The sequence below is a fragment of the Aptenodytes patagonicus genome, chromosome 13 (genome assembly GCF_965638725.1).
Source record: "Aptenodytes patagonicus chromosome 13, bAptPat1.pri.cur, whole genome shotgun sequence".
NCBI lineage: Eukaryota > Metazoa > Chordata > Aves > Sphenisciformes > Spheniscidae > Aptenodytes > Aptenodytes patagonicus.
Window position 1 is genome coordinate 5,620,707 of NC_134961.1, and position 27,621 is coordinate 5,648,327.

Consider the following 27,621-nt stretch of genomic DNA (forward strand, 5'->3'; position numbering starts at 1 on the left):
GATTAAATCTCCGCTGGGGATTTGAGTAGGTTCAGGTCTGTGGGCCAGAGCCTGAACATCTGTTGAATGAAATAGTATGTTACGTTACACTAATCCTTGTTAATCATGTATTAATCCTAAATGGGGTCCAGAACCAGCTCTGAAGATTATGTGCTGTCCTACAGCATGTGATCTTTACCCTAACTGAGGGAGTTCTCTGCCAGGGCTGGGCAGAGCAGCACAGGGCGTTTCTGTTCTTCCACGGAGGTGGGGGAGAGTTCCCGAGGGGAAATCCCAGCCAGGGCTGCCTGCAGCGAGGGGCTGGCCGTGGTTTAGAGGGTGGTAACAATCAGCTGGAATTCAAAGAAGAATGCAGAGCTGGAAAAGGGAAGAAATCTGCAAGAGTTTGCAGATCTCTTCAAAGAAGGAGACTAGATTCTAGTTGTATGGCAGATGTCTGGGCTGCACGTTTATTGCAGAGGTCAACAGCATCAGAGTTCAAAGGTGCAACATGCAGCATTCGATACAAGCACCACGGAGGGAGGCGCTAACCTTTAGATCTACTGAGATGCATTTGCTTGTGCCTTCCTCTCCTCCATCATCCTGTGCTTCTGCTTCATCAGGCACGACCTCGCGTTTCCATGGACACCAAGATCACCATCTAAAGAGAAAGTAAATGCCTGAAGAGTGCCCCTCAGCAGCTAAAAAGAAATAAGCCTCTGTTCCACGTGAAGCCTGGGACGTGGCTAAGACCCCTTTCCCCGCGTGCTGCCGCAGCCGCGGTGCACAGGCTGTTGCCGTACTCACATCTGTCCTGGTAGGCCTTGGTGACCTGCACCAGCTGCTCCATCTCCTTGGCGCAGTTCTGGAACTGGTTTGGTCCCTCCCTCTGCTTGCAGGCGCCCAGCCTCTCCCGGACTATCTCCACGATTTCCTGATCAACCATCCTGCGGGAAAGATGATGACGAATGCAACCGCAGCCAAGAGACGATAGAAAAGCTGAACAAAGGGGTGATGGTACCCTGTGGAAGGTCAGCCCTGGGTTTTTAGAGGATCCTGGTCTGTCCTGCAGCAACCGGGCAGTGGCAGGAGGATGTCTCCTAATGCCACCCTGCTCAGCTCGGCTGTGCTGCGGGGGACAGCAGCACTGTGAAATGGGTGTTCTGTAATGCGGTGGGCAGGAGGTGCTGCCTCAACACCCCAAAGTCCACCAAAATGCTGCGAGTTCAAGCCAACTGCTGCAGTCCCCAGGGCTGACTATGCAGCAGTGCACTCTGGTGTGGCCTCGCCTGGGGGCAGCCCAGTGACAGCCATACCTGTCCCTCCTCCACTGTGCTTCGGCCTCAAAGAAGCAGAGGTAGTCGCCCTCCAGACACTCGCTCAGGTCAGGCACACGGCGAAACTTCTGGTGGTAATAGTAGAACTTGTTCTTGGCTTGCTGGCGCTCGATCCACTCTGCAGCAACAGCCCCGCGGTCAGAGACCCCTGGCCCACGAGCAGCAAGGGGCAGCACGGCCCCAGCGCCTGCCACAGCCTCGCTTCCCTGTCCTGCTGCTGCCTTCCCGGGCAGCGCTGCGCCACAGCAGTGACACCGTGTCTGTGTCCGTCCAGCTTGGTGTTCCCTGCCCCTGCACACCCATCTGCATGTCCGTCCCTCTGTCTGTGCCGTGTCCATGTCTGTGTCCCACATCCCTGTGCCTGTCCCACTGTCCCCACTGTGTCCCATGTCCCTGACCCGCTGTCTGTGCTGCGTCCTTGTCTCTGTCCCACATCCCTCTCCCAGTGTCCATACTGTGTCCTTGTCTGTCCCACTGTCCCTGCTGTGTCCCACGTCCCTGACCCACTGTCTGCTGTGTTCATGTCTGTCCCACGTCCCTGACCCTGTGTCCTTGTCTGTCTCACGTCCCTGTGCCTGTCCCACTGTCCCTGCTGTGTCCCACGTCCCTGACCCTGTGCCCTTGTCTGTGTCCCACGTCCCTGTGCCTGTCCCACTGTCCCCGCTGTGTCCCATGTCCCTGACCCGCTGTCTGTGCTGCGTCCTTGTCTCTGTCCCACATCCCTCTCCCAGTGTCCATACTGTGTCCTTGTCTGTCCCACTGTCCCTGCTGTGTCCCACGTCCCTGACCCACTGTCTGCTGTGTTCATGTCTGTCCCACGTCCCTGACCCTGTGTCCTTGTCTGTCTCACGTCCCTGTGCCTGTCCCACTGTCCCTGCTGTGTCCCACGTCCCTGACCCTGTGCCCTTGTCTGTGTCCCACGTCCCTGTGCCTGTCCCACTGTCCCCGCTGTGTCCCATGTCCCTGACCCGCTCTGTGCTGTGTCCATGTCTGTGTCCCACGTCCCTCTCCCAGTGTCCATGCTGTGTCCTTGTCTGTCTCACATCCCTGTGCCTGTCCCACTGTCCCTGCTGTGTCCCACATCCCTGACCCTGTGCCCTTGTCTGTGTCCCACGTCCCACGTCCCTGACCCTGTGCCCTTGTCTGTGTCCCACGTCCCTGTGCCTGTCCCACTGTCCCTGCTGTGTCCCACGTCCCTGACCCTGTGCCCTTGTCTGTGTCCCACGTCCCTGTGCCTGTCCCACTGTCCCCGCTGTGTCCCATGTCCCTGACCCGCTGTCTGTGCTGCGTCCTTGTCTGTGTCCCACATCCCTCTCCCAGTGTCCATGCTGTGTCCTTGTCTGTCCCACTGTCCCCACTGTGTCCCATGTCCCTGACCCGCTGTCTGTGCTGTGTCCATGTCTGTGTCCCACGTCCCTGTGCCTGTCCCATTGTCCCTGCTGTGTCCCACATCTCTGACCCACTGTCTGCTGTGTTCATGTCTGTCCCACGTCCCTCTCCCAGTGTCCACTGTGCCTGTCCCACTGTCCCCGCTGTGTCCCATGTCCCTGACCCGCTGTCTGTGCTGTGTCCATGTCTGTGTCCCACGTCCCTGTGCCTGTCCCACTGTCCCCGCTGTGTCCCACGTCCCTGACCCGCTGTCTGTGCTGTGTCCATGTCTGTGTCCCATGTCCCTCTCCCAGTGTCCATGCTGTGTCCCACGTCCCCGTGTCCTCCCGTGTCCCTGTGCTCGTGCCCTCGCGTGTCCCATCTCCCTGTGCCTGTCCCGGTGGCCGTGCCCTTGCGTTTTTGCCCCCTGCCCCTCGGTGCCCGCGTCCCCGTGCCCCCCGTGCCGTGCCGGGGCCCGACTCCCGCAGCCGTCGCGCACCGCGGAGCGGCGCTAGTGAGAAGGGGTGTCGGCCGCCCCGGAGCGGCGGCGGGAGAGGGGAGGGGCTCGGCCCGCCGGTACCTCGGACGAAGGTGACGGGCGCGTCGATGACATAGTTGAAGACGGTCTGTAAGACGGTGACCGGGTTGGGCACCGACGTGATCCTCTCGGAGACGGGGGTGCGGGTCGGCGGCACCTTGTACGCCTCCCAGTCCCTGTCCTCCGGCATGGCGGCGGCGGGCGGCGCGGAGAAGATGGCGGCGCCCCACACGACCCCGGCGGCGGGGGACGCCGGGGGTCAGAGGGCGCGGCGCTGCGCGTGCTCCGCTGCGCCCGCTGCATGCTGGGAGGTGTAGTCCGTGTGCCGCCCCCCCCCCCCCCCCCCCCCCCCCCCCCTCCCCCGGGACCGGGCCCTGCTCCCGCCGTCCGCCCAAAGGGCCTCAGGCCCCGGCCTGGAGGAGGAGCAGAGCCCGCCCTCACAACCAGACCTCTTGCCTCGCTCTGTCTTCCGGCCAGAATCACAAGAGTCTCTCTTTCCTGGGCTGATGGAGGGATTTTTGGCCTGTCTCCACCCAGAGCGGCCGGCTGCGCCGAGCTCGGGGTGCCCGGCGCGGGCGTTCGCAGCTCCGAGTGTGTGGTGCCCCGTTAGGAAGCAATCCTCATTCCTGCCGTTCGCGTTCGAGTTGTTTAGGAGGGAGAGGTGTAAACTGAGACACCGGCAATTGACCTTTATCACACCGCAACTGCTATGTCCAACCTGCCAGCTTGGCCCAGTACGAAATGAATATAGCAGCGCGTGAAGCTAGTAGCTAAATTTGTGTCTTTGGACCGATAACCATCTTAAGTATTAGACCGGGGAGGCGCCTACTGACAGCCTCTTTCTGCGGCTGACCTGGGCTGAAGACGTCCCATGGTTTGTAAAGCTCGGCAGTGCTACCTTTCGATTGTGTGGAGAGGGACAGTGAGCAGGGCTGGGTTACCGGCGATGTTAGTGCAGCTGAAACGGGGTCGAACTCAACAGAGCTGCGCTTGGGCTGGAAAATAAGCTTGGTGGAAAGTGCAACCAGGTGCCGGGACTGATCTTAGCGAGGAGGGAGTTGCAGTGGATGCAGAACTAACCCTTCGCCGCTTGGGCTGACCCCCAGTTCCCCCGCCTTGAAGCCAGTTGTGTGAGAACTTGTCCATGTCTCTAAAGCGCTGTTGCTTTTCTCTGCCTGGCTCAGCATGACCTTGCGATTGGGCTTTATATATTTAGCTCTTCTAATTTGGTTTTCAAGGTGCATATTTAACCTGCGCATGTTCCTATTACTGATTCCTTTGGGCATCCTTTCCCGTTTCTTCTGATCGTTGGCTGTGCTTGTTTGGTGCCATTTGCCTTGACGACACAAAGCCCACGAATTCTGACCAGGCCCTTTTGGTGCTGCGGAATACAAAATGAGTCATTGTAATTAACATCACAGAAGGGCAGACCTATTAAAGAACATATTTCTCCTTCAAAGTCCTCAAGCAGAAGGAGGGAGATTATGTTCAAGTTTTTTTATTTAATCAGCATCATTTGTCCAGAAACTTACTGAAGTCCTCCATGCACATGATGGAAGCTGGAACACAAGCCCATCCTGTTATGAGTTCTTTTTGTCGTGTTGGAATCGAGGAAGAGCCCAGAATCCCTCCAGCATGTTAAAGGGGAGATTTCCCGTTGTGCTTTGGGTCCCGGTGTTTTCTGGGACCTGAAAGTGAAGCTGATCTTTTTTGTTCTTCCTCTCCACAGTCCCACCGCAAGTTCTCTGCTCCCAGGCATGGCCACCTGGGCTTCCTCCCCCGCAAGAGAAGCCGTCGCCATCGAGGGAAGGTGAAGACATGGCCTAAGGATGATCCCAGCAAACCAGTCCACCTGACGGCTTTCCTGGGCTACAAAGCTGGCATGACACACACTGTGCGGGAGGTGCACAGGCCTGGGCTCAGTAAGGCTTGGCTGATGGAAGCAGGGAGCCACATCCAGGAGGGAAACGAGGGAAAAGACTTGTTGGTGGGAAAGGCTGCTCCTGGGAACGGGTGGTGGAGCACGTAGCTTCCAGGCTATCTCCCGTAATGCCATCCAGATCTTGGATGGCCAAAGGCCACCTCATGGCCAGTGTGAGCTGAGTTTGGGGGTTCCTGGGAAGTCCTCACGCCGGTACGGTGACTGGCGGTTTGTTGGATCCTGCTGGCGGAAGGACTCTGCAGGGCAACCACCTGACAAATCCTGGGCTTGAAGCGCCTTGCTGGGGAAGTTTATAATGTTACCCTCTGGGATGCCCACAGGATTGGAGCCAAACTCCAGGGCAAGATTCATTCGATGTACTGCTTCCCCCAACCCGGGGAAGAGGGGTTAAAGAGTGCTGGGCCACGGGGTCTAACCTGTTCGGTGTCTGGGGATCAAACCCTGCGTGGCCCTCCAGCAGGTGGGAGATGGAGGGGCTGAGGCTGGCTGTGAGAACAGAGTGTGACTTTGCCCCCAGCACGTTGCTTGCTCGCTGTAACGGCACGGGCCATGAATGGCTCCAGGGAATGATCTGGTCCTAGACGATGCTGAGCACCATTTCCCTTTGCTGTCTTGCAGAGACCTCCAAGAGGGAGGAGGTGGAGGCCGTGACCATCATCGAGACCCCCCCGATGGTGGTGGTGGGGGTCGTGGGGTACATAGAAACACCGAAGGGCTTGAGGAATTTCAAGACTGTTTTTGCTGAGCACATCAGCGATGAGTGCCGACGGCGCTTCTACAAGAACTGGTACGTGCCTCCGCGGCTGGGGAGGGTCCCTGGGGCACTGCAAGTGGGGAGTCCCTCGCAGGTCTTCCCCGCAGGCTCTCCATGATGCCCAGCCGTTGCAAACAGCTGGCAGCTGGCTCTGAGGTGGCGTGAAACTGCTATTTATTTAGCCATGCACAGAGATACTGCAAACAGCTTGATGCTGGGAATCGGCATATGCATATGTAAATTTATTCTAGTAGTTGAACTAAGTTAGCTCTCTCCACAATATCATATGGTAGTGCATGCTGCAGGTCCGTTTTCCTTTGTGTAGGTCGGGCTCATTTACTCTCCATTAAACTGGGATACTTGAGCTGAGGCACCAAATGAAGGGAGTAAAACCAGATTAGTTGGGGAAAATTGATGCAGAGTGTGACCCCTGGCCCTTGTAAACATCAGCACCCGAAATCCCACATCAGCGGAGAGGAAAATGGAAACATGAATTTCGTAACTGTAGGAATCGTGTCTCCTGCAAAAGTGCCGTTGAGATCCACCCACCACATGCCTCTGATCCCTGTTGGAGGCTGTTTTCTCCTTTCTCCTCTTAGCTCTGATTTTGCGCTTGTATTTTGATGGCACTGAGCCAGTCAGTGGGAGACAACTGGATTCCTCATGCAAAAAGGTTTGAATTACCAGCCCTTCTTTGCAGCTCATTATTCACTTTCCTCTTCCCACCTCAAAGCTGTGTCGTGGCCCCGGCAGCCAGGCGAGGTTCAGGTATCCACAGGTACCTTGTGCCTCCAGGGAAGTGCCTGGCAAGGTGATCTGTCCCCCCACGCTGCGCTGTCTCAGGGCACAGCAAAGTGCAGAAGCACTTCAGCATTCAGCTCTGCTGGATGTTAAACACTTTTGTCGTAGGCACAAGAGCAAGAAGAAGGCGTTCACCAAGTACTGCAAAAAATGGCAGGATGAGGATGGCAAGAGGCAGCTGGAGAAGGATTTTGCGGCTATGAAAAAGTACTGCAAGGTCATTCGTGTCATTGTGCACACGCAGGTCAGAGCCTCACCCCGGGGGGTGGGCAAGGGGGACTCGGGGTCTTCCTCAGCTCGGGAGCGTGGTGAGGGCCTGGGAGCCGGGATCATGGGGGTGTCTTGGTGGGGTCACAGGAGGCTGAGCAGGCAGACGCCCGTCAGAGGGTGTGGGACAGGGCATGCAGGCGATGGGAGGTGCCGGCTGACTTTTCCAGCTACCTCCTGACACCCACCCTGTCCCTTTGAGGTGGGCTCAGCAGAGCTCCCTGCTGGGGGATTACCGGAGGGGGCTGTGGCACGCTGGGGAGCCCACACGCCGTGGAGGAGAGCAGACTTTGTGCAGAGCCTCAGCAGGTGGTAAGCCCTGTGTCAGCAAGGGCCCCATGATCACCTCAAATTAGCAACTGGTGTCAGATGTTTGGGCAAAAATAACCCATGGGCAGGCACAGTTTTGCTAGATGCTGATTGCTAGGTATACAGGGCCCATTTTCATGCTGATCCCTGGAGTTAATGGCTGCTTTGGAGTCTGGGGCAGAGCTAAGCTGGCTCAAGGCTTCACTTGTGGCTGGCACAGACCCTCAAAGTCCTGCTGTAGCAATTTGGCAGGGGCTTTGCACAGGGAGCTGGGACTGGGAGAGAGTGGAGGCACCTCTTGGTGGGATCTAGGAATAACTGCTCGGTCTGGAAGCAGAGGTGGAGCATGACCAAAGGAGAGGCGCTGACTCTGGTTCGGAGCACAGAGCTGCATCCTGGCTGGTTGCAGTGTTCAGCCTCAGACGGTGCTCTGGTGATGGGCTCCTCTGGGGCATTTACCATGGCTAGTACTACCGTGCTTAGCTTTTGGGGTAGGATGAGGCTGGCCTACTCTTGTGCTCCCTGGAGAGAGGGTGTGGGTCAGCTCCTGCCTGGAATGGGAGCACTGGGAGATGGGGTGGTTGGGCTCAGGGAAAAGGAGTTGGGTCCAAGAGATATGTAGGCATGCTGACCCAGGTCGCTGGCTGTTATGAAAGGGGTTGACAGCGTGATAGAGAGGGGTGGTGAAGAGCTGGTCCTGCTCACCCTCTGTGCCCCTCACAAGCGGTGGGTGATGTGGCCCTGCCCTCATGTTCATGCCTGGGAGGTGAAGGCAACATTTTGCCCTAATGCACTGTCTAATGCAGATGAAGCTGCTGCCGCTGCGGCAGAAGAAGGCCCACGTGATGGAGATTCAGCTGAATGGTGGGACAGTGGCTGACAAGGTTGACTGGGTCCGTGAGAGGCTGGAGAAGCAGGTCTCCGTGCACAGCGTCTTCAGCCAGAACGAGATGATTGATGTCATTGGCGTGACCAAGGGGCATGGGATGAAAGGTACAGAGCAAGGAGGCCCTTGCCAGGGGCTCGGTTCTGTCCTTCTCATATGACACTACCCATAAGGTAGTGCTGGGGGAGGAGACTATTAGCCATGCTGAGAACCCACCAACTTATTGCGCACAGGGAGTAGCAAAGAGCCTCTGGACCTCAACCGTGATGTGCAGTTCCATTGTAGCAGAGCTTGGTTTCCTTAATCTCAGTAAAGGCCATGTTTTCTACTGTGCCCAGAGTCCTCCCGGGAGGCTCAGAGGCACTGTGAGTACGTAAAGCCATTGCACACCTCACAAACGCCACGTGTGCGGAGGTGTGGGTGTTTCTGTGCGTGTGCGTGGATGTGCTCAGCAGGAACATGTCACAGTCTGATCAAATCCATGAGAAGTGAGAACAGTTCTGTGCTCTGGCCTCTCACGGTGGTGACAGCTCTTGGTCTCCTTCCAACATGGTATCTTCCAAGAACTGCAGAAGAATAATGAGACTCTCCCCTCCCCAGCACTCAGACACCAGCCCTGAATCTCCCCGGGGTTCTCACTGCCCTGTCCGGTCACATTTCCAGGGGTAACGAGCCGTTGGCACACCAAGAAGCTCCCCAGGAAGACACACAAGGGCTTGCGCAAAGTTGCCTGCATCGGAGCCTGGCACCCGGCCCGGGTTGGCTACTCCATTGCTCGGGCTGGCCAGAAGGGCTACCACCACCGCACGGAGCTCAACAAGAAGGTATGGCCCAGGTGGGCTCCCTCAGAGCACCACTGCGCCTTCCTGCCTTCCTTCCTCCCATGCCGTCACCATCCTTTGCACCGTGGCCTCTGTTCCCCCCAGCTTCTCAGATGTTTCCCTAGAGATCTGCAGTACTGTTGTTCTCCGTGCCCTTCCCTGTTGTTCCCTGTTCCCTTGTTCCCTGCTCAAGGGACACATCACAGGGGGCACATCTTGGTGAAAACTGCATCGTCCCTGTGACATCCCTCACTGAGGGGGTGGGAAAGTCGCCGTCTCAATTTCCTTTCTGTTCCTAGATTTACCGCGTTGGCCGTGGGATCCACGTGGAGGATGGCAAAGTGGTGAAGAACAATGCCTCGACGCACTACGATGTCACGGAGAAGACCATTACGCCTCTGGTAAGGGCTGAGGGGGTAAAAGGGCTGTGACTGGCCCTGGCTACAGGAATCCTAGCCAGGGAAGTAATTCCTTGGCTGGAGACACCCGCGTAAGAAATAATTTGAAGGAAATTCACTGAAAGAAATGCAGTGATTCCTTTCCTCGTGTTTTGGACGTGGAAAACCATCTCTGTGAGGTGGTTTTTTAGGCCCATTGGTAGACCCAAACACATAACTTTCAGCTGATGACTTGGGCAGGAACCAAGAACTTTGTTTAAAAAGAAAAAGAAGTATAAATGACATTAAAAATCTGATACTTCTTAACAGATAAATGTTTGTTACTTGGTTTAAAAATTCACTTTTGCTTATTAAAAACTGTTAACTTGGGAGTCTAGCCAGCTCTGCTCTCTGTTCACCCACATCCTTCAGGGAAGGAAGCAGGGTTGCTGGTTCCCCAGCTCTTACGGGGTGCTGCTTAGTTTGGATCATGCAGTCAGTGGGGCTGACATGCTCTGGTGGTCCTGAGCAGGCAACCTGAAGGGTGCAGAGTGTCGTTAGCTGGAAGGACTGTCAGTCACTACCTTCTCCTTCCCTAGAAAGTGCCACCTGTGGACACGTCTGCTCCCGTCCGGCTCTCCTGCCTGCCAACCCTCTCTCTCCCTCTCTCCACAGGGTGGCTTTCCTCACTATGGGGAGGTCAACAACGACTTCCTCATGCTGAAAGGCTGCGTCGTGGGCACGAAGAAGCGTGTGCTCACCCTCCGTAAGGTGAGAGCGCAGCCGGCGCTGGGGAGGGACGGGCTGTAGCTCTCCGCGAAGGGATTCACCACGTGGAGAATGCCACTGCCTCCAAATGCTGGGCAGGGAGACTGGTCGGGTCCTTGATGCTGTGTTGCAGAGGGCATGTGGCACCTGAGCGTGGTGCTCAGTGAGACCGTTCGCAGCTAGGAGGTTTGTGGCAGCGTGCAGTCGGATGTACTCTCTCTGGAGACGGAAGCTGCAAGCCTCTGAGGGCTGTGATGTGGGGCCCAGAAATGGAAACCTTGGCCGTAAACAGGTTGTGAGCAAATGAAATGCTAAGTGAAGAGTAGGCTCATTTCAGAGCTGCTCTGCAATCCAAGGCATCACCTGCCACCTGAGCACCAGGGTGTTTCTCTGAGAAGGCAGATTTTTGTGGAGATATTTGTCTAATGGATGCACCTAGGATATTTCAACCCTGCTTCCATCACAGCAGATGTCCAGATTTTCTGTAACGATGAGCCTGATGCATTGTGACTCTTCTTTTCCAGTCCCTTCTGGTGCACACAAGCCGCCGGGCTCAGGAAGCCATTGAACTCAAATTCATTGATACCACTTCCAAGTTTGGCCATGGCTGCTTCCAGACAGCTCAGGAGAAGCGGGCTTTCATGGTGAGTTACGTTCTGCGCCGGCTCCAGCTCCCAGGCCATGCTCGCAGCTGGGGCTACAGCAACTGATGGACTCCAACCAAGCATCTGCTTCTCGATGTAACAGCAATGAGTGATCGGGACCGTCTTGCGTAAAAGACAGGCATGAATTCAAATCACACAGCAGATATTATGCTAAGGAAGAACATGATGGTTGTGTGCATGATCCAAGACAACCCAACTAGCAAATAATATACCATATGGCCAACCAGTTTCCATTCACCACGGGACGTTTTAAACAAGCAGTTAACTTGGCAGGCACTGCCTTGGACATATGGTCCCTTTCACCCGTAATTGTGCACTTCTTTTTGATTTGTTTGGAATGATTTATAACTTTAATGTTCTTAAGAGGAAAAGGTTGGGTCAAATTCAGACACAAATTTGCGATTCTTTTGTCAGGAAGCTTTCAAAAAGGCCAGGCAGTATATTTTTCTTAAATCCAGGGCAAAAAAAAAATTTAAAGAATCCAAACCAAGCAGAGTTTCTTGAAGAGTTTTGCAACCTACACCAGGCTGGTGCATAAGTCTGAATGTGAAATTGAGGAAGCGTTGAGTAAGCCAGGCCTTCAGCTAGCAGAAATGAAAGAAACGACTGCCTGGATACCACGCAGATGTAAACCGTGTCCGGATCCGGCCTGTCAGCTAGAAATCCCATGTGAAACTGGCTAAGCCTCCTTAGCCCCGGGAAGGGGGATTGGCTATGCAGTGCCTTTGCAGAGCTCTTTAGAGGTTAAGCTGTTTTCCTTTATCTCGGTGTTAGGAGCTTGTTCTGTGTTCTGCTGTTGCTGTCGCTGCAAGTCCCGAGTAGCTGTGACGTGGACCTTAGTGACAGGAGGTGGTTTTACCAGGTTGCAGATGTTTTCTTTGCCATTTTCTACTGTGGGGTGAGAGTTTCCCCCACATACAGTGTGGTAAAACTTTACATTTGGCTGGAAGTAGAGGCACATAAGTAATTCTTGCCATCTGCTCCCATAGGACTTACTTGGTCCGGGACAACCCCATTTCTTAGCTGGTGGAAACCCCTCAGGCTCTGTTGAGTTGGCTGATGAGAATCCGCGCCTTTGGCTGTGGGAGGCCTTGCCTCCTCCAGGGCTCGGACAGCAGCTCGGCAGCTGCTCCGCCGTGGCGGGCTCCTGGTAGCGTTCATCAGCACGATTACTGCTCCCCTCCACGTCCCCTGACTGCAGGCCAGCCCGCCTGGCTCGGAGCAGGTCACTCACTGCCGCTCTCTGGCTGCTTGTGTGGTTTCCAGATAAACAAACCCTTTGTGCAAGGGCAATGATGTTCCGCTCCCGATTCCTGCAGGGCCATGGAGGCCCCAGGGGCGGCTGGTGAATGGCGGCACAGAGCTCCCAGCTGGGGAGCAGAGACCAGGAGCAGCCTTGCATGGCAGAAAGGGGCCAGAGCTGCATTTCTGCTGCCCGCAGCTCAGATGCAGCCTTGTAGGCCAGGTTTGTCTGCCACTGCCACTGAGAGCTCTCTGCTCTGCTCTCTTCCAGGGCCCTCAGAAGAAACACTTGGTGAAAGGGAAGCCAGGAGTGCAGGAAGAGCTGTAAGGACTCAGATACGCAAGGCTACCTAACTGGCCACCTTCAATAAAAAGGCTTCAAGCCATGTCTGCTGCCTGTCTTCCTTCTGGAGGGGTGTCCTGCCGGCATTCAGTGCTGCCTGTGGGCAGCAGCGTGTCCTCGAGGCTCCTCAGCACGTGGGGATGGGACAAGGAGCACATGAGACTGGCCCATATGACAGGGACTAACTGGGACGGCCAAGTGTCTGCTCTGTCCTCTGGACCCTCCCTTTCCTTTGCCCGGTGAGTTTTTTTCCACTGCCTGCACTCACCCAAACCACGGTGAAGACTCCCCTTCCTCTCTTCCAGAGGGGAGCAGAGCAGGTACCAGCACTTCTGCCCCAGTTTCCGCTGGGAATACAGGGCCTCCCCGTTACCTGCCTCTGCCCAGTCTCACTGACCATCTCTCCCCTCGCCGCCTCTCACACACGCACACTCAGGCACTCCTTTTGCTGAGCTGAAAGTATGACCCGTGGACTTCTCTCTGCACAAAGCCCCACGATCCCAGCCGGCATCCTCAGCAGAGGTGGGAACTCGTGTACAATAAGATGGCTGCTAGGTAAGACCGGGCAGTGATGGATTTATTCAGATTTTGGACTCATTTCCCACCCATGTTTTCCTTGCAGTCCAGCTGCCTGCAGCGGAGGGTGTGACGTGTCTTGGAGCTGTGATGTCTTGGATCAGCGGTGATCACAACTCCTTCAGTGCAGAACTGGTCTGGGCGTCCTGCACCCTCTTTGGGAACCAGACAGCAGAAAGCCCAGCCCTCCGCTGGTCCAGAGCTGCCCCCTTGATCGGGAGTCCTGGGAACCTGGTAGGAGGCGCATGAAGTACTTGGGTCTCCAGCAAACCCCTTGCCCTGGGTCTGGTTCTGCTCTGAACGTGTGCTTGCAGTATTTGAGGAGGCGGCTCATCTACAAAAGTGCTGAGGATGAGATGAACCGAGCAGTTCAGACCCCAGGGCATAGCCCTGGATGCGGTCAGTGGCCAGGCCCTGGCTGGCTCCGTGTCCCGGCGAGGCCCCTGAGCTCTGTGCAGTGTCTCTGCCCTGCCCGTGGGGCTGTGCTTCAGAGCCTCTTCTCTCCCTTGGCTGGTAGGTCCCTGGGCAGTCCCCCAGTGGGTGGCTGAGGATCCAGGCCAGAGCGCATGATGGGAATGATGAGATCGTCCATGTTTGGCATCACCAAGATTTTCTGAAAAGGGGGATCCAGAATAACAAGTAGGTGGTTTTGAATACCGCTGCCTGACTGGCGACACATCTGCCGGGAAGTGGCCTTGGCAGGAGCCGCACTCGGGTAGAAACCGGGGCTGTGAACAGAAGGTCCGGGGCTCCCGTCCCCTCGTCAGCAGCTGACCGTGCCTGGCCCTAGAGGATTACCGGCTCTGGGTATCTCAGGATGGGGACGAAGAGGAGCAGTTTTTCTTTGCCCTGCCCACCTGTATGGCTTCAAGGGTGGTCATGGCAGAGGGCAGGGACCAGCACTTGGAAGCCATTCAAATGGGCAGCTCTTTGGGGGGATTTGGGTACCTAAACATCTGTGGGGACATTTCTGCTCTTTGAGCAGAGGTCTCAAAGGCGAGAGGCTGAAAACAAACCAGCGGGTACCTTGTGATGGTAAATCTCCCAAACATCCCAAAACCAGAGCGGATGGGTGAATTCAGCCCTTCTGGGGGGTGTCTGCCTGGGACTTGCTGACACTCCTAACCCCCCCCTGTTTGGGGCAGGGCTGCACATGCTGGGAGGAAACCACTTCTCCTCAAGCACTCTAGTGCTCAGAGCACCAGCCCTTGGAACTGGTTACTTAGGTTGTGTTTCTTGACTGTCCAAAGCTGGACAGACCAGATCAGATGTTGGCTTTCTGTAGAGATAACCCTGGCCCAAACTGAGGTCTGATTATCCCTGATCGCAGCGATGCCCGTGCTTCAGCAGGGTTTGCTGAGCCCTCTAACAGACCACACACCTGAAATTCGTGCTGCAGCTTCTTCTCGATCCACTCGGTGACATGGAGGAACGTCACCTCCCGCTCGCCCAGCTTCGGGCGCACCTTCAGCTCCAGCTGGGGCGGGACTCGGAAGCTGTACCTGCAAAGGGAAAGGAAAGAGGCAGAAAGCATCACGTCTCGAATATGTGGCACAGCCCACGTGGCCCCACTGCTGGGTTTTAGGGACCTGCCTCCTGGGAGGAGGTGGCTGGGTTGCAGCGGGAGCTCTGGGTCCCCAGATCCTGTCTTGGCCTGGGTGGAGACCAGGAGAAACGAGTCTGAGGTCTCCGACTCCCTTTGGGAGAACAGCTCTGGCTTGCTGGCACCCCAGATGAACACGAAGCCCCAGAGCTGGCTCCTTGGCTGAGCCACAGGGAGCAAGGGGAGCTGGAAGGAGGATGCGCGTGTGTCCCCGCATGGGAGGAAGGAGAGCTGGTACCAGACACGGTCCGTTGGTGGTGGGGGGATGTTCACGGCCAAGGTGCCTGCCAGCTCCTGCACCTCCACCGTCAGCAGCAGCGGTGTGTTGGAAACCTCCTCGATCTTCTTTTTGATGAACTCGTTTTCAGTGGCCTTCTGGAAGTACTTGGACTTGGCGATCTTATCCACAAAGCGCAGGATCTTCCGGCTCGTGCTGTTGCTGCTGACGTGGCTAAAGCGAGCGGAGCCACGGCTCAGCAGCAGAGTGAGACCCAGAGCCGTGCTGGCTTTCGGCATCCCCTGGCCGTCTGCCACAGCACCCCGCAGGGACAGGAGTCCCCTGTGAAGGGCTGCCATGATGTGCCGGGATGCCTGTGTGTGCCCTCCCGGGGAAACTGGCCCCCAGCCCCTGTGCTGGCATAGCACCGTGCCTCCCCCAGCATCTCCCCGTACACCCCGTGGCGCAGACCCCAAACAGCCCCTTACCCCTCGGCACCAGGCGGTGGGACCCGCTCCCCCAGGGCTCCCACAGGCTCTGCAGCAGCGACGTCTTCCTCATCGGAGGAGCCGGCGCTGGATGACTCCGCATCGCTGTCTGCCAGCAGGATCAGCCGTGGCCTGGCGCTGCGAGCCCCAAGGAGCATCACAGGGGTGCCCTGGGGCCAGCACCCTCTTGCCTCGCTCAGGCAAGAGGAGGAGGAGGATGAAACCCAGTAATGCACATTCTCCTTACCCCTCTCCGCCTGCCTCTGCCGGGCAGCTCTCCTCTGCAGCACTCTCCTTCCCCAGCTTGCAGAGGTTCATCTTCGTCTCGAGCGTCATCTGCAACGAGCCGCAGTAGGTGACCTCCACGTCCACCCAGAGCCCTGCCGGGGAGAGGGACGGGGCAAGCCCCTGTCAGCACTGCAGGGGCCGAGGGCTGCTCGTGTGCCTGCCGACATCTCCCTGCTTCGGGGACCGGGCTGGCACCTCGATAACAGCTGCTGTGGAGCCAGCCCTGGGATCCCTGCCGCTCTGCAGGGCTCTTACCTCGGTCATTGACGGTGGTGTTGGAGGCACTGAGGACCGAGGGGATGGATGTGCCCATGTCCAGCTCCGTCAGCGTCAGCTCATTCATGAAATACGGGAGCTGATGGAGGGAAACCACATGGGGATGATCACCACAGTCTGGCACCCGCCGTGGGGCCTTGGGGATGGGGCTGTCCCGGGTGCTGTGATGCTCCTGCCTCTGACCTTGATCTTGCTCAACTTCTTCTGGATCTTGCTGGACACTTGCTCGGCCCAGTACCGCTCCCGGAGGAAGTCCCAGAAGATGCGCCCCACCAGCGCGTTCATCCAGGCCATGCATGCCTCGCTGTGCCCAGCCGTGTCCTCACCGAGCTGCGGAGGGACAGAAGCCACGAGCCCCTGGAGTGAGGTGGCCCCATGAGCAGTGGGACCCGCTGGCTGGGTGCTCCCTTGCACCATGGCTTGGCTGCTCAAACCGTGGTGCCGGGAGGGAGGAGACAAACCACAGGACTGGAAGTGGCTGCACGCAGGGTCCATCAGCCTCTGCTTAGCGCTCGTGTCCCACTCCCGGTGCTGGATTTGTCCCACTCACCTTCATGGGTGTGGGGCTGCCCAGTGCTCCGTGAGAAGGGCTCCGATCTGGGCTGCCCCCCACCTGCGCTGGCACGAATCGGGCCATGTAGGTGCTGTAATCCAGGAAAATCTTCTGTCGGACGCTTCCCGCCAGGTCCTTGGGTGGGACAGTGGAGGGGATGTCCTCGGCGCTCCCTCCGCTGCTGCTGCTGCTGCTCCGCGGAGCTGGTCCCACACCTGGAGACACGGGGACATGAGCGGGTCAGGATGGCATGAGAGGTGACATGCTGCCTGGCTGCGATGCACGCACGGTGACGTGCCACGATGCACATGCGGTGACATGCTGCCCGTCCGTGATGCCAGCGACATGCCACCCACCCTGTACTGGCAAGGGGGATCCTCCAGGCTCTCCCTGCTGCTGCAAATGCTCTTGGCTCTGGGCTCCTCCATCTCCCCCCACGCTCACTGCTGCCTACCAAGGGCTCGTCCTCCCAGCACACGTGCAGCTCCCACCCTGGATCAGACCCGGCACAGAGCAGAGGCCAGGATGGCTGCTTCTCACCTGCCCTGGCTTTGCCGTGGCTGCTGCTGGGTGTCCCACGGGAGGCTCGCACGAGGTGCTGGTACCATTCCTCCTTCTCCCTCCCAGTCCGCCCGAAGAGGTACAGGCACCTCTCCCTGCAGTCCCCTGGGACATCCTGGCCTGGCACTGGCACCTTCTTCGTCCCTTCATTCCTCTGCAGCTCTGCGTTGTGCTCCTCGCTGCTCCTGCACTCCACGTCCGCCAGGTCGGGGAGGAGGACGCAGATGGGGTATTTCTTGTTCCACGTCCGCTTTCGGGCCAGGCTTGGGGGGCAGAGGAAGACCTGCAACACCGAGAGCAGTGGTGAGGACAGGGCACAGGGGGTCCCCCACAAGGGGAGAGTCCCCTACTCCCACGGGAGAGTCCTTGGCGCTGCCGGACTCACCTTGGCATCAGTCAGGTCATAGCAGCGGTGGCTGACGAAGACGGTGTCGAGGATTTCCTCCTCGAAGGTGGCTCGGCGTGGGATGTTGCTCTTGGGGTAGGAGAGCTTGAGGGTGGCCCCATCCAGCGTGGCGAGCACCGAGTGCGTGAGCGAGGGGTGGAAAAGCTCAGGGTCGTAGACGTGCAGCTGGTTCATCCAGCCCTGGGTGGGAGGAGAGGGAGCCGGCTGCTTCCCCCTGTGCCATACGGGGTGGCAGCCTGCATCCACTGCGGGCTCGGCACCCCCTCGGTGCTGCACCCCAAACCCTGGGCTCCCCTCCAGCCGCCGCCCAGCACCCCATCCCAGACCACCCCTCTCCTACCTGGAGGCGGTGGGTTTCCCACGGCTCCCCCGGGAGCAGGTCGGGGCACAGGCAGCCCTGTGGTCCCCGTCCTGCTGGCGGAGGCTTCGGTATGAGGAGGAGGACGGCAAGGAAGCCCAGCACCAGCCCGCAGATAAGCCCCAGGCAGAGGCCGGCGGCGTAGGGCGGCAGCGGCAGGACGAAGTAGCCGTAGGCGAGGAGGGCGATGGAGGCGAGAGCTCTGCCCGGCACCGTGGCCCCCGATCGTGCTGGCGGCAGCTCCTCGGGGGGTGGCAGCCGGGGTTCGGCATCCCGCTGCGCCACCTCCACCACCTGGATCACGTCCCCGTAGGAGCAGATCTCGTAGCGGCAGTTCAGGGTGGGCTCCCAGGGGCTCCAGTCCCGGGACCGGCGTCCCCCAGCCCCACGGCCCCCCGCCTGCCCAGGGCTGCCCCCCACCTCCTGCCCCCCGGCACCTGCCTTCGCCCGGGGCGCGGGGCTGCTCTCCTCGGCCATGAGCCGGCTGAGCCGGCAGAGGGGCTCCTGCACGGCCTCTGACAGCCGCCTCTTGGTGTCCTCCAGCCTGGCCTCCCGCAGCCGGAGCAGGGCGGCGCGGCTCTCCGACGGGGAGATGCTGGGAGAGGACGGGGCCGTGTGGGACTTGGCCGGGCTCAGCCGGGACTGGGGGGCCCGTGGGAGGTCAGCCAGGAGCATCCCCCCAGGCTGGGGTGAGGGGGGAAGCTTTGTGTCCGTGTCCATGGTGAAAATGAGCCCGCAGCCGTCCCGGCCGCCGTCGTCCTCCCTGGTGCCGGTGGGACGGGGCGTTAGCCCATCGGTGTCCCCACGCCGTGGTGAGCCCGGGGACGGTGCCAGGGTTGGAGAGGTGGCCGCCGCCACCACCGCAGCCTGGTCTGCCATCGCTCGCATCGCCAGCGGCACCGGTGCTGCCGAGGGAACGGGAGGAAGCAGCTCAGCTTTGTGCCACCTCGAGGCACAGCATGTCCCTGCCCCGGTCCTGCCTTCCCCATTAGCATCACCACGAGCTGCCGAGCAGGAGTGGGGTGTCCCTGGGGACCTCGGCACCGCGGGCTGGGTGATCCCTATTTCGGGATGCCCTTGGGGCCATGGGCTGCCAGCAGACAGGAAGCCTGTGGCTCTTCCTGCGCTTCCCGGCAGGGATGGGACAGAGAAGGCACCACGGTAAGATGAGCTCAATGATAGCGTGCGGGGAACCGTTCGTATAACGAGGATAAACCTCAGGCAGGCAATTAGCAACAGGGCCTCCGAGAACCCGGAGCCGTGAGCCAGGTCTGCAGCGACACAAGGGGGATTTTCCCACACCAGGACGTTACGTTGGCCCCAGTGCAAGTGCAGGGGCTGTGAGGAGGGATGCAACGCCAGCGGGCAGGACTCTCTGACTCCTCTAAATGTTTCTCGCTTAACCGACAGTGGTTTGGCCCTTGCTTAATGCATTGCATAAACCTGAAAAGAAACAAGCCCGAGCTGTGGCCCCAGTTCAGCGGGAGGATGCTCTGGAAGCAGGGGGTCAGTAATCTCTGGCTTTACTGGAGGGGCACGAAGTTTTCCTAACACATAAAGTTTCTGTAGCCCTGAGTGTGTTCCTGGCCATGGCAAAGTGTCGTCCCATCCCCAACAGCCACCGTGATCCCTCCATCGCTGCACTCCTGCTGAAGCAACGAGGCTGGCCCTGCTCCCGAGCCATGCGTGTGTGATTTTGGGAGGGAGGATGGAGGCTGCAGGATGGGCTCTGCAGGGCCATCGCGGGGCTGAGCCCAGCACCCGGCAGGTTCGTGAGGTGCTCGAGCTCTGTCACTGCCCCCTTCCCCTCGCAGCATCCCTGCAGCAGGAGCGGGGATACCGTCCCGTGGGAGCTGGGGCTGAGCAGGACCCTGCCGCCGGCGGGTGCTGCCCCTCGGGCTGCCTTACACCCGGCATCCGCGTCGCCCTGGATCTTCAAAGCACTTCACTGCCACGAATTAATTACAGGCTGTGCCGCAGCTGCCTCCAGCACCGTTTATATAATCTCACCCTTTGTGGCTTTTGCTTTGCTTCTGATTTACAGGAGCCACTTGTTAACCCCAACTAATCCGCGGGTGATTACCCTGGTGATGCCCAGCACCCCGCAGAAACCCTGGCTGTGGGGCTGGCGCCATCCATCCCGCAGGCAGGGCTGCCGGCACCACCGGCACCCCCCGGCAGACGGAGCGGTCCGGGGCGCCATGCAAAGCACCGAAACACCAAAATGGGGAGCGAGAGAGGAAAACGAGAGGCAGAGCTGGGCCTGAGAAGGGCCCCTTTTCCTGACCCTGCAGGGCCCCGTACACCTCCCACCCAAGCAAGGCAGGTGGGAGGCAGCCAGGACCCCCACTTGCCCCTCATCATGCAGGTTTCCCGGTGGCCCCGTGCCACAGCCATCCCCCAGCATCCCCAGTGCTGCCCGTCACCCCCCCCAGCCCTCGGCCGTGCCTACCAGAAAGCCCTGGGGCTGGTCCTGCCCAGACGCCGCTCCCCGTGCCTGCCGGGTTAGGGGGATGCCGGCTCCCCTGCGCTCGGCGAGGGCTCGACGCTCCGCTCCGCCGTGCCTGGCTTTGCGTTACCACCACTCCAGTATTCGTGGGTTTTAAAAGCTAAAAAAAAAAAAAAAAAAAAGACGACTGTTTCCTGAGAGACCATTAGCACAGTGGAAGACGGAGATAATAATAGCCTGGGTTTGCATGGGAGTTTTCATCTGGCAGGGACGTCAAGTACAGCGGGGGCTATAGATACGCTGCTGAAATGCAGCCACCTCTAGGGAGCGTGGGTGGCCGGGAGGGTGGGCAGCACCAGGGATGGACCCCGCTGGGTGCCACGGCTGGACCACCGGCACCCTGAGATGGAGGGTCCACACGGAGCAGCCCCGGTGAAAGCTTTGCTGCTGGCTCAGGGGTCAGAGAGCAAATATCGAGCCCAGAGGGTGCCCCTGGAGCCGGCTCCTCAGTGTCAGCGCTAACCTACCTTCCAGCCCAGAGCTCGTCCCCAGCCTGTGACCACAGGGTTGCGCAGGGTGGGGGGATTCTCTTTGCTCTTTATAGGATAAATTGAATATGAAGGCCCTTGCAAGCATTTTCATCAAGTGCCAGGGGTAGCTGGGTGGGCACGGCTGGGTGATGGATGGATGGGGACGGCAGCGGCTTCAGACTTGGTGCTTGGGACAGGCAGCCCGGGAAGGTCGCATCTCTGCAAAGCCTCGAGAGCTGCGAGTGCCCCAGCTGGGCAGGGACACGAGATCCCTAACGACTGCCGAGCCCCCTCGCCGCTCTTGAAAACACCGAAGCCATAAACATCAGCAAGCCTCTCTGCTGGACCCAGGCTCTGAATTTCTGCTCCTTGCTCTCAGCTCTGGTTCAAATTCAGGACTTGGACTTGACCTGACACAGAGACAAGCTGCAGCCTGGAGCGGGCTGGTGCCTTTGAGGCAGCAGGCGCCTGCGCGGCACGGCGCAGCGTGGCATGGCACGGCACGGTGTGGTGCACCCCGGCGTTAGCTCACCCCAGGGTGCAATACCTACAAACCGCTTGGAAAGAGACAGTTTCCCCACGCCGGGGTCTGCCCCATCGGTGCCCTGAGCCGCTCGCTCCCAGGTGGGCACTGCCCGACTGGTGTTTGCTTTTGTTGTGAAATCAGGGAGAGTTAATTGAAAAATTAATTTCCAGCAGCTCTCTCCAGTTAATTAGAGGTGCCGGTGGTGGGGGCGGAGGGCTGGCACTGCTGGCGGGGATGGTGGCACAGCTCTGCCTGGGCGCAGAGGAGGCTTTCATCACCCAGCCAAACGAGCTGGAAAACCCTCATCTAATTATCTCCACAATATACCGCTACAGAAATCAAATTGCTGTGGTTATCAGCACTGTAACTGGAGAGCTCTCTGCATTATCCTGTGATTAAGGAGCGCGGGGCTTTGAAGAAAGTCTCACTGCAACCTCAAGACATAACTTTGGGCAATGGGTAGGGCAGTGCGGGATCCCAGCTCCATCCTCTGCTCCCGCTTCCACATCACATCGCTCCTTCTCAGGGAGTTTACTGGTGGATACTGGAGTGGATTTCATGCCGCTGGGGGGGCGAGGAGCCAGGCAGGCTTCAGCACCGCATGAACGGCTCCACGGTGGCTGTGCCTGCCGGGACGCTCAGAGCCAGCCAGCCTCAGCGCCCAGCCCCAGCACCCGGTCTGGTCCCCCAGTGACCCACTCCCAAAGCCTCCCCGCCACCCTGTGCTGTCCCAGGGTTGAGCTCAGCCTTTCCATTGCTACGGACTTTGCTTCGCCCCCATGTCTCAGCTGTCCCCGTCCCTCTCCCATACCTCCTGCACAGAGGCTGCTGCTGATGCCGAGAGCAGCTACTAATTCAGGGCGGCCATCCCAGAGCAAAGGGAGCCTGGGCCATCCCCAGACCTTCGCATCCCTCGTGGCATGGCCCTTGCAGCTCACAGGAGAGCTCTCAGCTCTGGTTTCACCAGGACGCAGCCCTGGGGAAGGTCCTGGCCGGTTTGCCCATCTCTTTCATTAGCACAGGCACAGCTTCACCTTCTGAAAAGGCTTTCTGGCTGGCAGCAGACGTCTGGGTGGACGATACGGCTGAGACATGGGGTCCCGGCGGCCGCTGTGGCTCCTTCCGCTGGCTGAAAATCTGCACCCCGAAGGTGTACACATCCCTTGAGTCTATTTGGACCCTTTCCTGACACCCCGCTTGTCTGATCTTGGTGGATCGTAAGGAAGGTGCTTTCAAAACAGCACGTCACCCGTTCTCCATGCGGTGACATGGTGCATCCACGGCTCCCCGCTGCCCCACGGTGCTGCAGCGAGAGCCCCTTCCTCCCCCTGCCCAGGCGCCTGCCATGAATCATCAATCCCTGGGGCTGGAGCGGGGAGCTCAGCCTGCCCGAGATGAAAGCCTGACCTAATTCAAACCAGCAGCATCCAGTGGGCAGGAGCACCGCCAGCGCCGGCCCCACGTGGGGGTTTCCACGCCGAGCACAACCCTGGGGTGAGCTCCTGGCTGATGGACTCGTCCATTGGCATTAGGGAGCAGGGATCCATCCGAGCACTTTGCTGCGGGCCGCAGGGCTCCGGCAGCAGGGCTGGCTCCTCGGCACAGTACCTGGCTTGTGTCCGAAGGGCACCGGCATTTTTGCTCTTGCACCAAGGAAGGTGCAATTTCTGTGAGAGCTCACTGGATGAGGACTCATCCAAGGGTTCTCAGATAAAACTAGGGAAGAAGAGACTCGTGGTGCCCGTTTTTTTGGAAGGAAAAGGAAGCCGCAAGCAGCTCACCCCCTCCCGGAGCCTGCCAAGGGGCCGGCTGCCTGCGGTTCACCTTCAAAGCCCTTACCTTGCCATACGCGGGGCTGCTGCCTCCTCCTTCTCCAGGAGCCCCACGCACCCCACAAAGGGACACAGCTCAGACCCCACATCGCCCCCCCACTCTGGCTTCCGTGGGGAGGGTCCCCACGGGTGACCCCTGGCTCTGCGCTCCTGGGGTGGCGGGACGGGTGGTCCCCACTGAGCCTGCGCCCGCACCCCATCCACTGAGACCCCGGCGTGTGTGTGGTGGGGGGAGCCCCCAGTTCGTCCCAAGGGCTGCCCAACCTCCATCACCCACCCCGGGCAGCGCTGCTGGGGGGGCTGGGGCTGCCCCGGCCCCGGCCCCCTCCCCGCGGGTCCCCCGCTCCCGCAGCGCCGGTACCTGGGCCAGACGGGAGGTCCCGGTGAGCCGGGGAAGGGTCGGTCCTGGTGCTGGAGAAGGACGAGCAGTCCCGATGCCGCCGGGGTGACGGGCTGGTCCCAGTGCCGGGGGAGAAGCGGTGCCGGTGCCGGGGAGGGGGGGAAGGGAGGAGGGTCAGTCCCGGTGCCGGGGAAGGACCGGACCCTGTGCCGGGGAAGAAGAGACGGTGCCGGTGCCGGTGCCGGCGCTGAAGGAGGCCGGCCGGTCCCAGTGCCGGGATCCAAGGACTGATGCCGGTGCCGGGAGAGGAGGGTCGGTGCCGGTGCCGGTGCCGGTGCCGGGGGTGAAGAGCCGGTGCTGGAGGTGGAGGGTCCGTCCTGGTCCCGGTATCGGGTGTGGATGACCGGTGCCGGGCTGGAGCTCGCCCCGCTCCAGCCGGCGGTGCCGGAGCATCCGCAGGACCGTGCCGGGTCCCCGCTCCGCCCCGCGCAGCTCCGCCCCGCCCCGCGCCCCCCCCGCCCATCCCCGCGCCCGCAGCCCGGCGGGGCGGCCCCCACCGCCCCCTCCTCGCCCGGGAAACCTTCGCGGGGGCTGCGGGGCCCGGCCCGGGGTTTCCCATGGAGGGGGGGCGCGGGGCGGAGCGGGGCACCCCCCCCCCCCGCGGGTACCGGGACACCCCCCCGTTACCGCCTGCCCCACAGCGCCCCCTGCCGGCCGCGGGGCGGCGCCGCGGCGGAGGCGGGGCGGGGCCGGGGCGGGGCCGGGGCGGGCGGAACCGGGCCGGGGCGGCGGGCGCAGCCATGTCCTTCTGCTCCTTCCTCGGGGGCGAGGTGTTCAAGGACCACTTCCAGCCGGGTGAGCGGCGCCGGGGGCGCGGGGGGGGGCTCCCCGAGGGGTCTGTAGGTTCCCCGTGGGGTCGGGGTGGGGTCGGGGGGATCCCCCCGTGGGGCCGGGGGAGGGGGTGGGGGCGTCCCCCGCAGGGGCTGCGGACCCCGGGGTGTGTGTGGGGTGTGTGTGGGGGGGTGGGTGTCCTTCCTGTGGGGCATCCTCCATCCGCGGGGACCGGGCTGGGGGTCCCCTCTCTGGGGTCCTTGTTGGGGGGTCCCCCCCCATGGGGCTGGGGGGGGCGCTGCCTACAAAAGTGGGGCTGGGAGGGTCCCTGTAGGGGCTGGCTTGGAGGGGACCCGTCCTGCAGAGGAGCCCCTATAGGGGATGTGCGTCCTGCCCCGTGGCCCACGCGGGCAAAGTCCAGCACGAGTGTCCCATGTCACCCTGCTGACATGTCCCCACCGCTCCCCCCCCCCCCCCCCCCCCCCCCGATCTTTGGCAATCGCTGCTGGGAGCCGGCCGGGGAGCAGTGCCCCCCAGCACTGACCCCTCTCCTGCCGCCCTCCCCAGGCATCTACGTCTGTGCCAAGTGCGGCCACGAGCTGTTCTCCAGCCATGCGAAGTACGAGCATTCGTCCCCGTGGCCAGCCTTCACCGAGACCGTCCACGAGGACAGCGTGTCCAAGCGCAAGGAGCGGCCGGGGGCTTTAAAGGTGCCGATTCTGAAACCCTTGGGAAGCAGCAAAAAAAATCCCACGGGCTTTTTTTTCATGAGCCTGTCTGCTGAGAAAGACGGCTTGCTGCCGAACCCTCTCCTTGCATTTCTAGGTGTCTTGTGGCAAGTGTGGCAACGGGCTCGGCCATGAGTTCCTCAACGACGGGCCGAAGAGGGGGCAGTCCCGCTTCTGAATATTCAGCAGCTCGCTGAAGTTTGTCCCGAAAGGTACAGGCTGCGGCTTGGCAGCTGTTTCAGCCCACGTAGTTATTTTTGGTGAAGCTGCTGATAGCCAGGCCACGCCGTGCGCGATGCACTGCTTTCGGCGGGGCGTAGCTGGCAGCTCCGATAAGCCAAGGAGCCACTCGCATCCTCAACAAATCTCGCATGCCTCAGTCTGCTCAGCTGGCGGCTCGGCAGGGGCTCCCTGACCTCCCACGGTGAAATGCAGAGTGTGCTGGAGCTCCTGGATGCGGCCGCAGGTCTCCGCGTGTCCGAGGGGCGGCTGAGCGTTGGGGGGTTTTCCGCTAGTGGTGCGAAGCGAGGGCAGGGAGCTCCTGCGGTGGCATAAACGGGGCTGGGAGAATTTGCTGGTTCACCCCTCGTGGAAGTCAGGTGGGAGCTCTGAATATTGCAGCTGCCCTACGGGTAGGGAGCGGGTCTGTGGGGAAGGGCAGGGCCTCTCGCCGTTGTGGTTGTCATGCTGTTTGCTTCCCCAGAGTCAGAAAAAGACTTTGGGAGTCTAGGCCGAGTTTAGGGCAGCACCCCGGCCACGACTTGCTGTCCTGCTTCTCGGACTGCGATGGTTGTGAGATGTTAACTGCGTGTAGCAAAATAACCATATAAAAGGGGCTGGGGGTTCTGGAACATTGATTTTTTCCTCCCCCTCTTTTAGGCAAAGCAGACGAGGACCTGAAGGAGAAGTAAGCGAGCTGCTCTACTTGGTACACTGCTCTTGGGCTGATCCTGCGTTCACACCTTGGGGTGCACCGTCCGGTCAAGAGGGCACTGGGAGCAAGAGAAACCCCAAAGAAGCTCCTGGTTTCCCCTGGCCGGTTCCCTCCTCAGGGCTGCTCCGATTCGGGGTGCTGGGAGGAGCACGGAGGAGGCGAGGGGATAACGGGGTTGCTGAAGCTCTGTGCTTGCTGGGTGGTGGGTTGTGTGACCTGCGCCTGAGGGTGTTTCACACAAGTTGGGGTGATGCAAAGGCTACAGCTCTTCATTTTACCCGTCCTTACCCCCTCCCCAACCGTCTGTTCTCCCCAGCATCCTCGCCTCTGCCGGTAGCAGCTACTGCTGGGTCCTTTTGGTTTTGTCCATTAAAGCAGCGCGTGTGCCTGCGGTCCAGCCGCTGCTGAGCTCTGGGGCGGTTTTGCTCTTGACTTCAGCCCAGCCAGGACGCTCTCCAGATCACAGCCAGGAGGGGCCGATTCTGACGTGGCACCGATGCAATCCAGAGTCGCTCCGCTGGCATTTCCAGGGAGCTGGATTAGCTGAGGTCAGAGTCTGTGTTAATCTCTGGTGCTATTCTGGGCTGGGATCATGGTATGAATTGCTCTATATAAACCCTTCCAGGGTGCTAGGGCAAGGATGATTTTATGATCCTGCTAGACAGCATCCAGGTATTTCACCCCTCTACCCATCCTGCACACAGCAGAGACAGTTCTAGATTTCTCATGTCCTCTGGGCTTGATTCTGACTTGGCCTTACACCAGATTTATCACTCTGCTATAAACCCCAGTGGCACTAGCGGTTCCTCCTTGCTGTGCACTGGTGCAAGGGAGGCCAGAATCGGGCTCACGGGCTACGCTTTGCACAACTCGGGCTTTGGGAATCACGTCTGCATTTCCTCTGCGCTCGGAAGGGCTGCGACACTGATTTCTCCTTAATTCAGCATCTGATTCGTGGCCTTCCCTCCCTGTCCCAGAAACCAAATCCTCCTCTGAAATCAACACGCAAGGATTTTTGAAGACAGCAAAGCTTTTGCTGACCCGTGGGTCTGGTGGTGCAGCTCTAGTGCAACGCGTGAACGGTTTGGTGAGGCTGCGCTGCCGGCGCTGTTACGGTGCGGCTGTGCTCAGGGGCACGTTAGAGGCTTTTCTCTGCATGTATTTTGCCTCAATCCCATCATTACGAGGGCACTGATAAAAATTGCAACGCGCCAGCTCATTACCAGCAGTGAGCTTCAGGTCTTGTACCTCTCGCAATACTGAAAATAAAGCACTGATTCACTGTGTTGGAGAAATAACCTTTTTTTTTTTTTTTTTTTTTTTCCCAAAAGCACTAATGATGGCACCCTGGTGCATCTGCCCTGGGATTCCTTCTCTGCTTGGTTTTCCAGTTTTGGATGCAAGGATGCGGGGGCTGCGCCGGTGGTGGGATGCGTGCAAGGCAGGCACAAATGCAGGTACAAAGCCCTGGCCAGAAAGCTGAGAGCAGATTTCGTCTGGAGTCTATCTCCAGCTGTGGACCCGGTGGCCTGAGGTGTGGACACAGCCTGTCTTGCACCCAGCGTGGTCTCGCAACCCAAAGGGTTGGCCTGAGGTTGGCGCGTGTGGTTTTATCCTGTATCTGTAACCGTTACCCCAGGTTTTGCCATGGGAAAGGGGGATGCTGATGCATTGGAGGCCTTCAGGCATTCCCGGGGTCAAAACTTCCGTTGGGGAAGGTTTCCTTTT

At 59.6% G+C, this 27,621-nt stretch overlaps 4 protein-coding genes across 5 annotated transcripts; 2 read left to right on the top strand and 2 right to left on the bottom strand.

Annotated features, from left to right (window-relative positions):
* Nucleotides 1-421: 421 nt before the first annotated feature.
* On the bottom strand, nt 422-3,478 carry NDUFB10 (NADH:ubiquinone oxidoreductase subunit B10). Its single transcript, XM_076350952.1, has 4 exons — nt 3,265-3,478; nt 1,296-1,434; nt 787-926; nt 422-640 (listed from the first exon to the last, which is right to left on the bottom strand). The coding sequence occupies exons 1-4, from the start codon at nt 3,410-3,412 to the stop codon at nt 540-542; spliced, it is 528 nt and encodes a 175-aa protein (XP_076207067.1). The 5' UTR covers nt 3,413-3,478; the 3' UTR covers nt 422-539.
* A 476-nt stretch (nt 3,479-3,954) lies between these two features.
* Nucleotides 3,955-12,440, top strand: RPL3L (ribosomal protein L3 like). Its single transcript, XM_076350950.1, has 10 exons — nt 3,955-4,096; nt 4,952-5,144; nt 5,783-5,951; nt 6,828-6,963; nt 8,102-8,288; nt 8,845-9,005; nt 9,302-9,403; nt 10,055-10,150; nt 10,672-10,791; nt 12,326-12,440. Exons 1-10 carry the CDS (start codon nt 4,094-4,096, stop codon nt 12,380-12,382), a joined length of 1,224 nt encoding a protein of 407 aa, XP_076207065.1. The 5' UTR covers nt 3,955-4,093; the 3' UTR covers nt 12,383-12,440.
* A 513-nt stretch (nt 12,441-12,953) lies between these two features.
* LOC143166523 (testis-expressed protein 2-like) lies at nt 12,954-18,617 on the bottom strand. Of its 2 annotated transcripts, XM_076350948.1 has the most exons (11): nt 17,706-18,617; nt 17,345-17,545; nt 16,939-17,242; nt 16,396-16,613; nt 16,029-16,175; nt 15,825-15,924; nt 15,529-15,661; nt 15,282-15,419; nt 14,815-15,027; nt 14,355-14,475; nt 12,954-13,586 (listed from the first exon to the last, which is right to left on the bottom strand). In XM_076350948.1, exons 1-11 carry the CDS (start codon nt 18,609-18,611, stop codon nt 13,461-13,463), a joined length of 2,607 nt encoding a protein of 868 aa, XP_076207063.1. In that variant the 5' UTR covers nt 18,612-18,617; the 3' UTR covers nt 12,954-13,460. The 2 variants fall into 2 exon arrangements, with proteins under 2 accessions (XP_076207063.1, XP_076207064.1); XM_076350949.1 differs by lacking the exon at nt 14,815-15,027.
* A 5,560-nt stretch (nt 18,618-24,177) lies between these two features.
* On the top strand, nt 24,178-27,179 carry MSRB1 (methionine sulfoxide reductase B1). Its single transcript, XM_076351089.1, has 4 exons — nt 24,178-24,255; nt 24,799-24,941; nt 25,057-25,171; nt 25,839-27,179. Exons 1-4 carry the CDS (start codon nt 24,201-24,203, stop codon nt 25,868-25,870), a joined length of 345 nt encoding a protein of 114 aa, XP_076207204.1. The 5' UTR covers nt 24,178-24,200; the 3' UTR covers nt 25,871-27,179.
* The last annotated feature ends 442 nt before the right edge of the window (nt 27,180-27,621 follow it).